General features: G+C 35.6%; 1 protein-coding gene across 4 annotated transcripts in view; it reads right to left on the bottom strand.

The window, feature by feature from the left end:
• Positions 1-14,489, bottom strand: part of ANKRD28 (ankyrin repeat domain 28) — a 190,269-nt gene that overhangs the window by 113,094 nt on the left and 62,686 nt on the right. For 2 of the 4 annotated variants that reach the window (XM_014603153.3, XM_019497785.2), the window contains exon 2: positions 9,401-9,484. In XM_014603153.3, the coding sequence (XP_014458639.1) occupies positions 9,401-9,484 (84 nt within the window). Of the gene's footprint in view, positions 1-9,400; positions 9,485-10,629; positions 11,830-14,489 lie in introns of those variants that run through there. The other 2 variants (XM_019497784.2, XM_014603152.3) reach the window with 2 other exon arrangements.

The following is a 14,489-nucleotide window of genomic DNA, read 5'->3' as shown; positions in this document are numbered from 1 at the left end:
AGTTAATCTCATGTGCTTTCTAGAAGACATTTAATAGTCCATTGTACTGTAGGTTACACTGGTGTAATAAGTTATTGTACACAATCCCAATGAATTTCTCTTCTGCATACCAAACACAAAGCTCTTTAAAAAGGCTGATTTGGGATTCTAATTAGTTGCCTTTCTTTCAGTGTTTTTAACCTCCACTGAAATGTTCGTGATATTTCTAGAACAGTTTACATCCAAAAAATCATTATATGACTCCATTCAAAGTTGCAACTGTTTTATTATAGTCGTTTTCAAACACTGAAGCATTTTTTAAATGCAACTCAAAACTAGCTCTTTATAAACTGAACTTATCCCAGTTTTTTCAATCACAGATACCTATAATTTTTTCCCCAAATGCAATTTCTGCTGTTACTCAAATTTAGTTGACAGATTACAATCAATGAACCCTTAATTATATAAACATCCTTCTGCTGTGTAAACAAACAGCTGTAACTTAGGTAGCTTTAGTAAGTAGCTAGCAAGTTAGTAAAAGAGGAAGTTGTCAATTAAACTGACTTTTTTCCCCAATTAAAAAAAATAATAAAAATAAAAAACAAGCAATAAAGCAGTTTGAAGGATCACAGCAAAAGCATCTTAAAAATATCATTAGATTTTTACATAAAGCCTGGTGCCTAAATTTTGTTTAGAGTTCCTTAGCATATTTTCCATGCCAAAATGAAAACTCTGTAGAGTAAATATTTTTTGTTTATACACACACACATATACATACACATAAACTTCCTTCCCTTTATTTACTCCTGTCATCCAGCTCAGCAGTGATGACTGGGCTGAACCATATCTTACAACTAATTCCATTAGTTTGTCTTGTACTTGCCAAGTATTTGACTATGATTTTGCTTGAATCTACATCAGCTGGGATACCAAGGTGGTCTCCCATTCAAGTACTAACCAATCCTAAAATGGCCTGGCATTCAGAATCAGGTACATTCTATTGAACACAGCTGCCTTTTAATGCTATATGCATGTTGAAAAAAGTCACTGTTTTCTATTTGAAATATTTAATTATGATTAATGTTGACCTTTTATGTTAATTAGAACTTTACTTTTCTTTTAAATGTCTAAATGTTTAAACAGAAGAATAATCCAGGATAAATTCAACTAGTGATTACAAAGTTCACTTATGAACAAGATCATCTATAGTTAAGAAGAGTAAGGGCATTTTTTAAAAACTATAACCACTTACAACAAAGTTTAGTGTATATACTTGACAGGAAGCTCAGCTTTACAAATTGTTTTTAGAGTACTTGTTAGGATTGAATTTTGTTTTGCAATTTACTCCTTAAAACTTTTGATGACAATCAGCTATGTGCGCACCCCTCCAATATTGTGTGCGTGATATGTATAATAATGTTTTTATTTATATATTTATAATAAAAGCTTATAGATTATTTAATATGCATATTAAATAATACATCTTGCAGGTAAGCTTTATACATTTTTGTAAATTTATAGACGTTATTAATGTATAATAATGATATACACACACACAATACATTAATAATGATGGATATATATACACATTATATATTTATACAATGTCTATAAATCTACAAAAATGTATAAAGCTCATCTGCATGGTATATCCTTACAGAAGCTAGATGCTGCCCCTATATCCCTGTCCCCATTAAAAGAATGATTTGGTCCTAGCAATAGTTACTAGTAGCAAGTCCCTCTAATTTCTGGAAATAGTTTAGCTTCGCCTCAGCAACTGGACAAAAGAGTTTTCAGACCTGGGCCTGACGCATTCTTGAGACAAGTTAGAACAATTGCTGGCAACAATGCCTCTAGAAAATCTTCCACATCAAATGGGAAGATCATTGCAAAAGTGTCTGCATCCTTGCTGAAGCTAATGCTACCAGCTAGTGATCCTCAAGCACTTTGTTGCACCACACATCGTGTGTGGAACCCAATTCTCAACTCCCAAAACAAATGCTCTACTCCCAGCTTAGTTGCAGCCTAAGATTTCACAGTGGCTGGAGGAAGTGCTGTAAGGACACATTGAAGGCTCAAGAAAACAGACACCAACATCAAGAGCTGGGCAGAGCTGGTTGCTCCAATAGTCCTGCAACCTCAATCAGGCAAGCCCGCCTCAAGGGAAAGTGCCTTTCCCTCAAAACAGAGAAGAGAGCAAAGGAAAGAAAATTTGTTCTTGTGTGTTGGGCTAGAAATACAACATTATAACGCTGGTTATCTACCTTAGGATTACAGTCATCCATGGCCACAGATGCAGTTGAATTAGCGTTGAAAAGAGTTTAACTACAAGCATTATCCTTCAGAAGCAAGCCACATTTAGTTCTATATCCAGAACCAAGACTAGACTATTTTGAGCAGGACTCTTTCACAATTCTTCATACAGCTTTGACTTGCTGATCCTCCTACTGCTAAGATCTCTGCTCTGTAAAACTGCTGTAAAATTTTCAAAAAAAAAAAAGTCTCTATTGTTGCTAAAACCAGTTCAATTCCATCAGTGTTAGTCTACACTAGTTTACGCTAGTGTAGACAGGCTGTTAGCATTTTGAAGTGCCATGCATTAACCTTGATAATCAATGTGATGACCAATGTGGTGCTTAAAATAGCATCAGTAAGCCACAAGTTCTGAAAATAGCCCCTCTTGTAAAATCACAAAAGGTATCATTGCTGACAACTGAACTAATTCAGAACTGAAATTTCTCACTTAATGCAATTAATAAATATACTGACTCAGTTAATTTTTTCTAGCTTAAATATTAAAAAGCTTGATTGAATGGTACATATTAAAATAATACTGAAAATCTTTTACAATCCACATACAGTAGTCAAGAATTTTACAAATAAGTAAAAAATAACTACTGAACTTAAGATAAACAGTTCTTAAAAGATCAGTTTTCCAGTTATATGACATAGTATAATAAAAAACAAAGAATAAGATTAATGTAACAAAAAGGCCATGGTTTCTTGTGCTATGAATTTTGGTTACATCTACAAGTTGTTTTAAGATTGAAGCCCTCTCCTCATATTAATATGGCAGGCATGTGCTGATTTATTCAGCAAATGATTATCAAGTTATTCAATAGCTTTTAATACAACTGAAAAACATTCCAAAAATGCAAAGTGAAAAAAAATGTATTATACATCATCTGTCCACATATTTAGGGCTCTCAAGTGTACTAGATTTTGCAGAATGTTCTAAATTTTGGCTTACTCAGGTCTACCCATGCTACTGAATTGACAGATCAGAGCAGTCTGTTGGAAGAAAGGAGAAACAGATACCCCAAATCCCCAAGTCTGGGGGAGCCAGGAGACTGCAAACTCAACTCATCGCATTTTCTGCTGCTGATCTTATTTTAGTCCATCATACTGATGCTCTTTACCATGATATCCTAGTGGATTTTTTTTAGTTCTACCTTCTGATGTATGGGAAACCAAAATATATGAAAATTATCCGATTTGCCTAAGGTGACACAGGGAATAGGTGGTAGAACATTAACTTCAGCCAGACCTCACAAGGCTCAGACTAGTGGCAAATCTCCAGAACCCTTCCCCTGTTTATGAAGGCAGTACATTGAATAAAACAACCTTAGACCCTCCCCTAAAAGGCTATTCAGTATTATTTCCCTTTTTATCAAACAAAGAGGTTGCACAAGGTTGTTTTTATCAGACCTGGGAACAGAACCTACATCTCTAATACAGTAATAGCTAGCCATCCACTCAGCCCGCTGAATACATGGACTTAGCTGTCCTCTTTGTAGCCTCACTACCTCTTTCCAAATGCAAGAATAAAGAATAGTAATTTCTGATAGTTTACAAAATATCATTGATAGGAAGCAGTAAAACACTATAATGGCTGTCACAGAGGTTACATTATAGGGAGTACTACTTTAGCTTAAATGTTAAAAGTCCCTTTTTGAGAACTGATAAACCTACTGGCAATCCATGTTTCATGTTCTCATGGTTGCATAGAGAAATTACTACTCAAATTTTGTTTTCAAAGGAAAAAGTTTCACTCATACAGAAAGTATCCTTAAACACTTGCATCTTTAGCCCATTATAATCTCTGAACAGCATCACGCATAGCAAAATACAAGTATTCCACGTTTCAGGCTCCTGACCTATTTCACTCATGGGCAGGTTTTAACATTAAGAGGTATATACAAGAATATAACTCTTCAAAGCTTTAAAGCCCTACAGAAGACGATATATCTTTGGATTTAATAAAAAGAGTTACTAAATTACTGTTTTGGAGGGGATTAGAAAAATTTACCTTCTGGACTGGAATAAAGTATAAACTTTCAGCTCTCTACCCTCAAAAGAAGTATAAATCGGGATAATGAAGGCGATATGCAGAGTTAACCAAATTATAAAAACCATCAACAGCAGTAACTGTATTACGCACGAAGAAAAAACATGAAGAAATTTTCATCTACTGCAATAGCCATTTGCATTGTATAGACAATATATTATATTGGCTCTCTCTACCCCAGGAACTTTTACATTTGATTCATTAAACAAAAGCATCTGCAAACAGAAATATTTTTCAATTACATTACTTAAAAGTGTAGTGAACCTCACTTTGAAATCAACAGAAGATATACAAGATACAATTTTTTTTTTTTTTAAATGGAAGTGGAATATAGGTTTATGTTTATTTAATGTTAATGGACCCGATTCCAGTAGGGTCTAGGGCAATATTTTTAAAACACAACTTGTAAAAGCAGATATAGTTGTCCTGAGAGCAGCTCCGCTGACAGCAAATTAACAAGAAGCACAAAAATAAAGCTGGTGTTCTAATCAGGAAAAGTTTGTTTCCATGTTTATTTATTACCCATTAATAGAAAGGCGTATCGAATATGTTTCATTTACAGCTCAAAACACAAGTTATCTTACTGGCAACACTTGTAAACTCATAACAGTACTGAGAAAAAAATCTAAACAACTCCTGCTACCTTATACTTTGAAATCAAAACATATGATAAGCCTATGGCAGACCAATGATGTTCACTACTACAGTGGTTATAGCACACTCTCAAGATTTTTTTCCCCTAACTTAGGTATGAGATGATGTAATTGAAAAAATTTTACACAAAACTGATCAGATCAATTTGCTCTTCAAACCTCCACGTAAAGTCTTTATTTATCCTTTGTGAACCAGAAGCCACAATTTAAGCAATTAGAGTGGCATACAAATTGGACTCTGCGTATTACAACCAATGTATTACAACTACTGAACCGAAAATACAAACTTTGAAAGTCTAGACAGACATTATACCACAATAGGCTGATAAATAGCATGAATATGCATTGCCTCCCTCAACCCCCAAATACAATGAAAATTTGCTACCCTGTGATTCTCTCTGCTGTGTACAACAACTCATGATATGAAAGGTCACCACTGAACTGAGAATTCTTCCACTACAAGACCCTTGCACAAGCTAATAAACTTAGTGAGTAGTGGCATTTACTTTGATTGTCAAAAGGACATCTGGATGCAGTCACTGCACACTTCTACTTGCATGTTACCAATGTCAAGTAATAGTTTTAAATCTATTTAAAATCCTGTACTCATTTTTTGTCTGTCTGATATGGACAGACACTTGCCCCCAACCACTGCAGTAATTTAGCTTAGTTTTGTAAACTGATGTTAATTAGACTGGAATCAAGAACAGACAAATATACATCTATCCTAGGGTTTGTTTTATTTTTTATATAGTACGCAAATGTTCCTGCACCTTACCATTAAGCTTTTATTTGCTTCCCTACTGCCTGTTTGTCTTTAAAAAAGGACAATCCTGGATAAAGAGAGGCCCTGGGCAGACACTAATCTAACTGCATGATGGCAATTTGAGGAATGTTATGCCAAATCCCAAAAGATGCAGGACCTGCCATGCTGTGTTATTTTGGGGATCAGTAATAAAATACCTCAGATCCAAATCATGTGATATCTGGCATGTGGGGAGCCTAGCAAAAGAGACTCAGCCCCGATGCTAAATTCCCCAGATTGAGGTTGCTCAATCACAGGTATTGGCAAAGGGCTATATTGCAGCACCTGTGTTGCCCTCTGTACAATCCCAATTGGCTATTCAACGAGCTGGGGCAGTGGGCAACCCCATGTCTGGAACACATCGCACAGCTTCAATTTAAAACAGGATATAAACTATTCACAAAGATGTTCCACAATTAAAATGTGAAATACCTTTGTGGCTGGTTTGCCATTTATCCTGTCATTAACTGCACAAGGCATATTATAATTCATCATGCTATTAATGTCTTACCCACATGATAAATGTAATGTCTGCCAAGAACCTGACAGCCGAAACCAAAACAAGTGCAATGCATCTGCAATTGGGCAAAGTACCCCTAGTTTAAGGATTTGAGTCATTTCCCCACTTCCATTCCCTCCCCGCTTTCTTTTTAACTGCCACTGATGCAGTACCAATTACAGAAGGGTAAACTGGCATCTGACCAGGCCCCAAAATTACATTCCATATAGTAGTACCAGTTCTAAACTTTTCATTTTTTAAAAGTATTCACTCTAATTCTGAGGCTTGTCTGACAGAAAAGAAACAATGTACAGATTTTCATTTATTATTTCTGTATGGTACCTAGCATACAGGTGCCCAGCCTGGTTATGGTTGTTAGCTATTACCACTGTATCAATGTTCAACAAGCATCACCACCGGGCTTTAGAAAGTCAAATATAATTAGACACAGATGTATCCAACTTAGATTCAATAACATAATCAGCTGCTACAATACTATAAAAATATATGTACTTGAACTGACTTGTCAGGTTGTCAGTACTGATATTTATATATCAAAATATGAATTTTTATAATAAATGACATTGGATAACTAGAGAACATTTCCCAAAAACAGTATCAGCTAAATTGTCTTCCTGGATTTGTCACAGTCAACAAAGAATGCATCCGTATCTAATTCATCCTTGGGCAAATTTTAGTTTGGTGAAGTCATTTCAAACTCGTAACAACAAATTTCCACTGCTCTCTAAAAGGAGAGAACCCTCAATCAGCATATTAACTACATAATAATGGATAGTCAGAAAAAAAAAAGTCTACAAGAGGAATTATTGAAGTCAACAGACCTGCACTGAATTTTCTTAGCTAGTATTGGGAGAATAAATGTTATACTTTGTTTCCCATTCAATTCTAAACTTTATTACAAAATATGTTTTCCTTCCATTAATGCCAGTTTATGGCACAATATCAAGGGATATCTGGATTGTATGAGGATACAAAAAAATCACCCAAGCCTCTCTAACAAATGGCCTACGTTATTGTCAGACAGGTAAGAATATTAAAAAATCAAAAATAAATTAAAAAAATTACAATATAAAAAACAAACAAACAAACAAACAAACAACCAGGCCATTTTACCAAGCAAAGTTTTTCAGGTCCCACAAGAGAGAGGGGAAGATTTGTCTGCTTGTCAGCATCTGAAAAACAGGTTGCAGGTTGCGAACAAAATATTAAGAAAGCTCAACTTCCCATGGTTTGAAAAGACTAGGACCAACACTTAAGAAAAAGGTACTGACAGTGAACCTACTTTTATTAGACAGGATGCTTAGGAAGCTACCCTGGAAGGGAGCACACCTGCTGTAGCCTGAATGTTTATATACCTCTTTGCATATGACTAATAAGCTTGTCTCTCTGAAGCATGGTTAGGAGGAAATAAAGACTTTTAAAAAAATGTTAAAACATTAAAAACAAGATTATTAATGTTTCGCCTGAAGTGTACTTCCTCACCGTAACTGCTTGTCACTCAGAATTATCCTTCTTGAAATATGCTGTCCAAGTTATACCTGCTTTTTCTCTTGCCCCCTCCCCCCCACTCACTCAGGACTTAGCTAGCTGAGGAGTGAATCCATCTATCTATAGTTATGGACTGATTCTGTATGACTGATGAGGTTGTGCAGGAAAGATGCTGCATATGCTGAAAACTAAGAAAAATTCTGGCTTTGTTTGCTTTTCCCCCTCCCCCAATAATGAAATATATAAATTAACTTAATAATTTAAAGTATCTTATGAAAAGCATAAGTAAAATGACTAAGATGTCTCCAAACAAAAATTGCAGAAGATGTGGCCAGAGTGTACACAAGAAAAGGCATCTCCGAATAAGAAGCAAACACTAAAAGAAACATCCTGAAGTTACAGAGACTAAAATGTGATATCACATAATCCAGGCTTGTTGATGAATACTAGTATCAAATAAACTGTCACATGCAACTTCTATAAAAGCAAGTACCACGGAAAAGTTTGGAGAAAGTGTCATAGCTGAAGTATTATAGTATAGGCTTACAAAGAAACCATATCACAAAGCAAAAAAAAAAAATCCAAATTGAACAAGAACAGAAAAATAGATAAACTACCAGTCTTCCTCACCCAAATACACAATTGTCTTTTCACTTTCATATAGGAGGTTATTATATCCCATAAAACAACTTTGTAAAATAAATCCTTCAGGCTAACAGTAAGTCAATGTCAAGACTTCACATGTACTTTAACAGGCATTACATGAGACCCATAAGCTCCTGCAAAATGCTTTTAAACATCTAAATATACACATAAATGATTAAGCTTCTTCTTTATATTTGCAGTATTCGGGATATACAGAATACAACAGCAATTACTCAGGTATGGTGTACCAGCTTTGGCACAGTTCTGGAACCCAAGGATTTAAACATCACTATCTCTTTACTACCCGCAATCCCTGCCACCTATCTCAGTCAACAGGGGCAATAAAAAACCCTAATTTCAGTAGTCAAGGGGGGAAGGGAAGAGGAAAAGATGAAAGGGAGTGAAAGGGGGAGACAAGTAACATTAACTCCTTGGCAGCCACAGTGACAAGCCTCATTGGCCAAATCTGGCCCAGGAAGGTGGATGGTCCAGCCCACAAGAATCCCCATTGGCTGGTTCATCCACCTCCTAGGACCAGATGTTTAAAGCACCCCTGAGCTAAGATATACAAATTGAATATTGTGCAACTATTTGATTAAAAACTAATATAATAAACCTAGAATTTTCTTTCCTGCCATTTCTAATACTTGAATATAAACAAGCAAATGTTCAGTTTATGTACAAATGAACTGGAAATCTAAAGCCTAAATGTTAACCAACATTTAAAAATTCTTTTCTCCTTAAATAAATTTAGTAAAATGAGTTTTGCATTAAATATATTTATTTCTTTAGCTCCTCTCGTCAGCAGTATCACTACTGTACTTATATGTTATTTACAGGCCTCGTTCCTTTTAGTAAAATTAAGGTACCCAAATAAACAGTTTTGAACAGGTAAAATACAGGAAGGGACTGTGCTAAAACAAAATTAATCTGTACTTGGTAAAAGACACTTTTCTTTTTACCTGAACGTTAACATCTTCTTTCTTAAATATTAGTGCTCGAACTTCATCAGGATCCCCATTAAATATCGCTTGAACCAGCGGTGGCTGAAAAGAAAGACAATAAATTAAATTTATATAAACATACATTCCATTCCAATATTTACTTTACAAGTACATTTTTCTGATGACAACACACCACTAAAAATACCAAATTAAAATACCTCCAATACCCAAGGTAGTGAAGGGAGACAACAGAAACTACGAATGTTGGCTTGGAAGAAGCCAAAAACAAAATAAACCCTCAAGGAAAAAATGCATCATACTAATTTTGGACAAACCAATCAACCATTCATTTAAAAAAATTCATCTAGGTTTTTATAAGTCTACTGACAAGCTAAAAGAAATGCACTGAAAAAATCCTTGTTCAAAAGAAACATAATTAGTCTAGAACATATTACAGAGTATTCAGAAACAAGTATATCTGATATTCTTAAAGTTGAAGTAGTAATTCATATCTATTTGGATATATGATAAGAAAGCACAGAGTAACTGAAAGGTATAGTAACAAATGCTCATGGATTAGAGACACATTTATTACTAAATATAAAACTGGATTTCCTAGCCAGCATCACAAACTTCTAAGACCATATCATGTCAGAATCAAACAGCAAGTCAGTTAACCAAAGTAAAATTCTGTTGTAAAATTCATATTTTTTAAGAGAGCACTGAACATTTCTGCAAAGTAGCAGCAGCTACATTCATCTACAATCTGATTTAACTTTTTATTTTAGTATGTGACTGACATTGCTCAGAGTACATCATCTACTGTACCAGTTCTCAAAATACACACAGCTTATTACTGCATTATAATGGTTACATCAGTTTCTAAAGTGGTACTAAATAGATACACCAGTGAGGAGTGAGGAAATGTTTACCACAAATGTCATTTGCTCAGGCTTGCTAGAAACTGTATACTGCTATTAAAAATAAAAAGCTCCCATTTGTTAACTGTGTCACAAATAAGGAGTTACATTTAAAAAAGAGCCCTTGAAAGTTTTAATTTCATAAGTAAGTTTCAAACATCTCTCTGCTTAACATAGCTAGTTTACATTTTTAATTACAACTGCTCGTTCAGTGACAAAATAATCCAGCTACTACTTTGCATATTTATGTAAACCCTCTGACAAGCATCATGGGAACTTTGCCGCTCTTACAAACATTGAACATTTAACAAAACAGACAGGTCTTACCAACACACTTCCAGAAGGTGATGGACGCAGAGATAGGTTTTCCTGAGGTAATTTGGAAATAAATGTGGGAGAATCATCTTCTACCTCCTCCAAAACAACAATACAGACTCGACTCATTCGATCAGTTTGAAAATAAAAACCTATATTCAGAACAGCACTGTAGAAATCGCAGTCGAGGCAGCCCAGAAAACACTTTCTTCTGCCTATATACTCACAAACTTAAGTTCTGAACCTACTGCTGGTGTTTTAATACTAAAAAAGGACACTGTTGCACTTCCTTATATTTCATTTTCTATATTTAACACCCTGGGGTGCTCAAATGATCCTGTTTAAAAAAAATGTATTTTTTTCAAAATATGATTTCATCCAACATCTACACTACAACACTGAATTTGTGGAAAATGTATCAAAAATAGTCTTCAGTATAACTACATTACAGTAAAAATGTCATTGTAATAAATCTCTGTTACGTCCTTTCACCAGCAAATGTTTTTCTTAATATCGCTACTTCTACAGCATAAATTTATCCACACAGTAAAATCATTGTTGTAGACGACATGACACTATCCTGTGTAGAATGAAACAAGGAACAATTGCTCTGACAGAGATGATCACAGCTACACAGTCCCACAAGGTCAGTTTCCAATTAACAGTATCAGGCTTTCTGGTGACTGAAAAATAAACACAACTGTTCTTAATGGTTCAGGTTCTAATCATTTTGCAATTTGGCAACTTCATTTGTCAATGTCAAACACAGTCCACACGAATTTTTCAGCAGTCCTTCAGAACATGATGCTCAGAGGTTGACAATTCTTTCCCATGCAATAAAAATCTCTGCAATGTACAGCAAAGCTGCAGTACATTTACATGCGATGAGTCAGACCACAAGGGACAATGGAAGTCCTGGAATAATACTGCCCGTTTAATCCAGATTTCCCAAATGACAGAAATGTAGATAGCTTTATTCCATCAGTGACACGAACAACGCAGAAAATTCATTTTTTCCTCAATCAGGCAGTTGCTGTGGCTGCTCCAACAGGGAAGGCATTAGACAGAAATGCTGTTAAGGAAGACTGCTTCAGCAAAAACAAGCAAGCTACCAAGGCACAAGGGTTCAGATTACTGCCTTAGACTTCTGAAAAAGCAGTTCATCACTCAAGTGTTTCTTTTGATCACCATGTGAATACAGTTCCCATTATAGTCTTCACTCAGAGGAGAGGAAAGAAAAAAAAAAAAAAAAAAAAAAAAATCAGACTCCGTGCATCTTCTTTGAGCCAACTTCTTTATTCGAACATCTGTCTCTGTGCCAATTGGATTTTCCTCCGGCGTTCAACGTTCTTTTTATCAGTTTTTTTGCTGGTGATTTTTAGATTGTGTTGAGCAGTTCATGCAAAGCTACTGCCTCAATAGGTCATTAAAGAACACATTAACGGCACAAAAATCACACCCACAGAAGCATTCCAACTGAGCAATAGTCTAAAGAGCACAGACTGCAGACCTGCAAGATGAAATGCCTAGTAATGCTCACGTTACACTTACCAGAGAACTGAGCCACTGCTCTCAAATGCAACTTCCTCTAGCAAAAAAAAAAAAAAAAGGACTTTTGGGCAGTCTTCACATTTGGAATGTTTGTACCAGTTTGATGACTAATTCAGCTCAAACGTAAAAATTCTATAACTGAAGAAAGAGTGTGTGTTTAATATTTTCCACTAAAAGCCACAAGGAAATCTGGTGTACTGGCTGTGCCGTCTAACAATTTAGGCAAGTAAACAATTCCAACATTCTAACTACTTTCATATGTCACTGCACAGAGCAGCAAAGCCATTCTCATTTAACTCTTTGAAGACATCAAGAACATTTATTTGCATAAGTGTCCTAAGAGCTAAAATGAGAAAGATGAAAAGAAAAAGAAAAAAACTCTCTAAAAAAAACTACTACTTACCAAAACCATTTTTGTTGCAACAGAACACAAATGCACAGAGGTCTCAAAAACCAGAAGCCTGTAAAATAGTAGACCAAGTATAATCTACCCTTCGCAAACCTAATAAAGCTATCCAAAAAGTTGAATTTATATTTTGCCTTGAGTCTGCTTAAAGTAGGTGTACTGATCTGTGGGTGTATTATATAAATGCATCATGTGTCACAAAACTGTTGGAAATGCTTCTGTTACACAAACAGTGGGGTTTTGTTCATACTAGGCATTATGGAGACATTTTTGATGTTTCTCAATTGCTGATAAATTTGCAATCTGTAAATGGGGAACAGAATGAAAAACTCAATGACCCTAAGAAAATATTGTTACTTGGGTCTATTAACTAACCCAGGCAGAGGTTAGTTAATAGACTTGGGTCTATTAACTAACCCAGGCAGAGAAGGTTTCAAGCATTTTAACTAGTTCAGATACTTTTAGAATGTTAAGAATCAGAATATTATTCTCACAGCAGACTTTGATGCAAATATATATCATAGTTTGGTATTATTTTAAAATTATCTACAGTGCCTTTACCACTACATACTCAAATAGTTTCCTATACTTCCTAGAAAGAACTCTGAGGGAAGCCATGCTTTTAAACACTTTCAAATATTACCTTAGTTTGGTGCTCAAAGCTCAGGATTGGTAGCCTGGCAGAATAAAACCCAGATTTCTGGCTAACTAACTTTGGAAGAGCTCAACACAGTAACCAAATCTTCACATATGTACCACATAAACATTGTTTATTTACCTGTAAGGACAAGTTTTTATAAAAATTGCTTCAGAATAATAGCAATTTTATTTTTGAATGGGTTATTTTTAAAAGTTCACCAAGCAATGTCAGTGGATCTTCAATGACACATGATACTCACTGAAAGCTTTTTTTTAGTATTGTGTGTACAGGAAACAAGGTTTTTCTGATTTCTGTCTATAAATAATCTCCTGAAAAAAAGTGACCAATTTGTCTCTAAAAAAGAAACAAGAAACTCACTTAAACACCACCAGCATCCTCTTGCTCTACGTATGAGTACATAGTTCACCACAGCTCTACTGGCCAGGCCCATATAATATATGAAATTAGTCTTCAAAGACTGAGAAATATGTAAGGAAAGCACACAAAGAAAGAAAAGAAGTAACTGCAGATTACAATTATAAATTATAATTTAATATACTTGCTAGATGGAAACACTGTACAACTAGGCTTAATTTGATCTCAGACTTAGAAACTTACAGTTTATAATTCCTACAAATGATTCAAAACCTAGCTACATCAAGAATCCAGCAAGAAATCCAATTAGTCTATTTAATGCTATGAGTATGACGTCATGCTTAAGGAAAAGCAAAATGGTAATTTAACATTATAACTCTAAAACAAGTTATTAAAAAAAACACAAGGGCATGTTTTGACAGTAATTTTATAGCAGCACAGCTTCATAGTTGGTAGGGTAGGAAGGGACCTGAGGAGATGATCTAGTCCGACCCCCTGCCATGGCAGGAAAGAGTACTGGGGTCAAACGACCCCGGCCAGATGTTTGTCCAGCCTCCTTTTAAAGACCCCCAGGGTAGAAGCCAGCACCACTTCTTTTGGAAGTTGGTTCCAGGTCCTAGCCGCCCTGACAGTGAAATAGCACTTCCTAACGTCTAGCCTGAAACTACCCTCTGCTAGCTTGTGTCCGTTGTTTCTTGTAACTCCCGGGATTGCTTGGGGGAACAGGGACTCTCCCAATGCCTGCTGGTCCCCCTTGACTAGTTTGTAAACTGCCACTAGATCCCCTCTCAGCCTTCTCTTTTGGAGGCTGAACAGGTTCAGGTCCCTCAGCCTCTCCTCGTAGGGCCTGTCCTACTGACCCCAGATCATGCGGGTGGCCCTCCTTTGGACCCTCTCCAT

Source organism: Alligator mississippiensis, chromosome 5 (assembly GCF_030867095.1).
Source record: "Alligator mississippiensis isolate rAllMis1 chromosome 5, rAllMis1, whole genome shotgun sequence".
NCBI classification, from domain to species: domain Eukaryota; kingdom Metazoa; phylum Chordata; order Crocodylia; family Alligatoridae; genus Alligator; species Alligator mississippiensis.
This window is presented reverse-complemented; position numbering and strand designations above follow the sequence as displayed.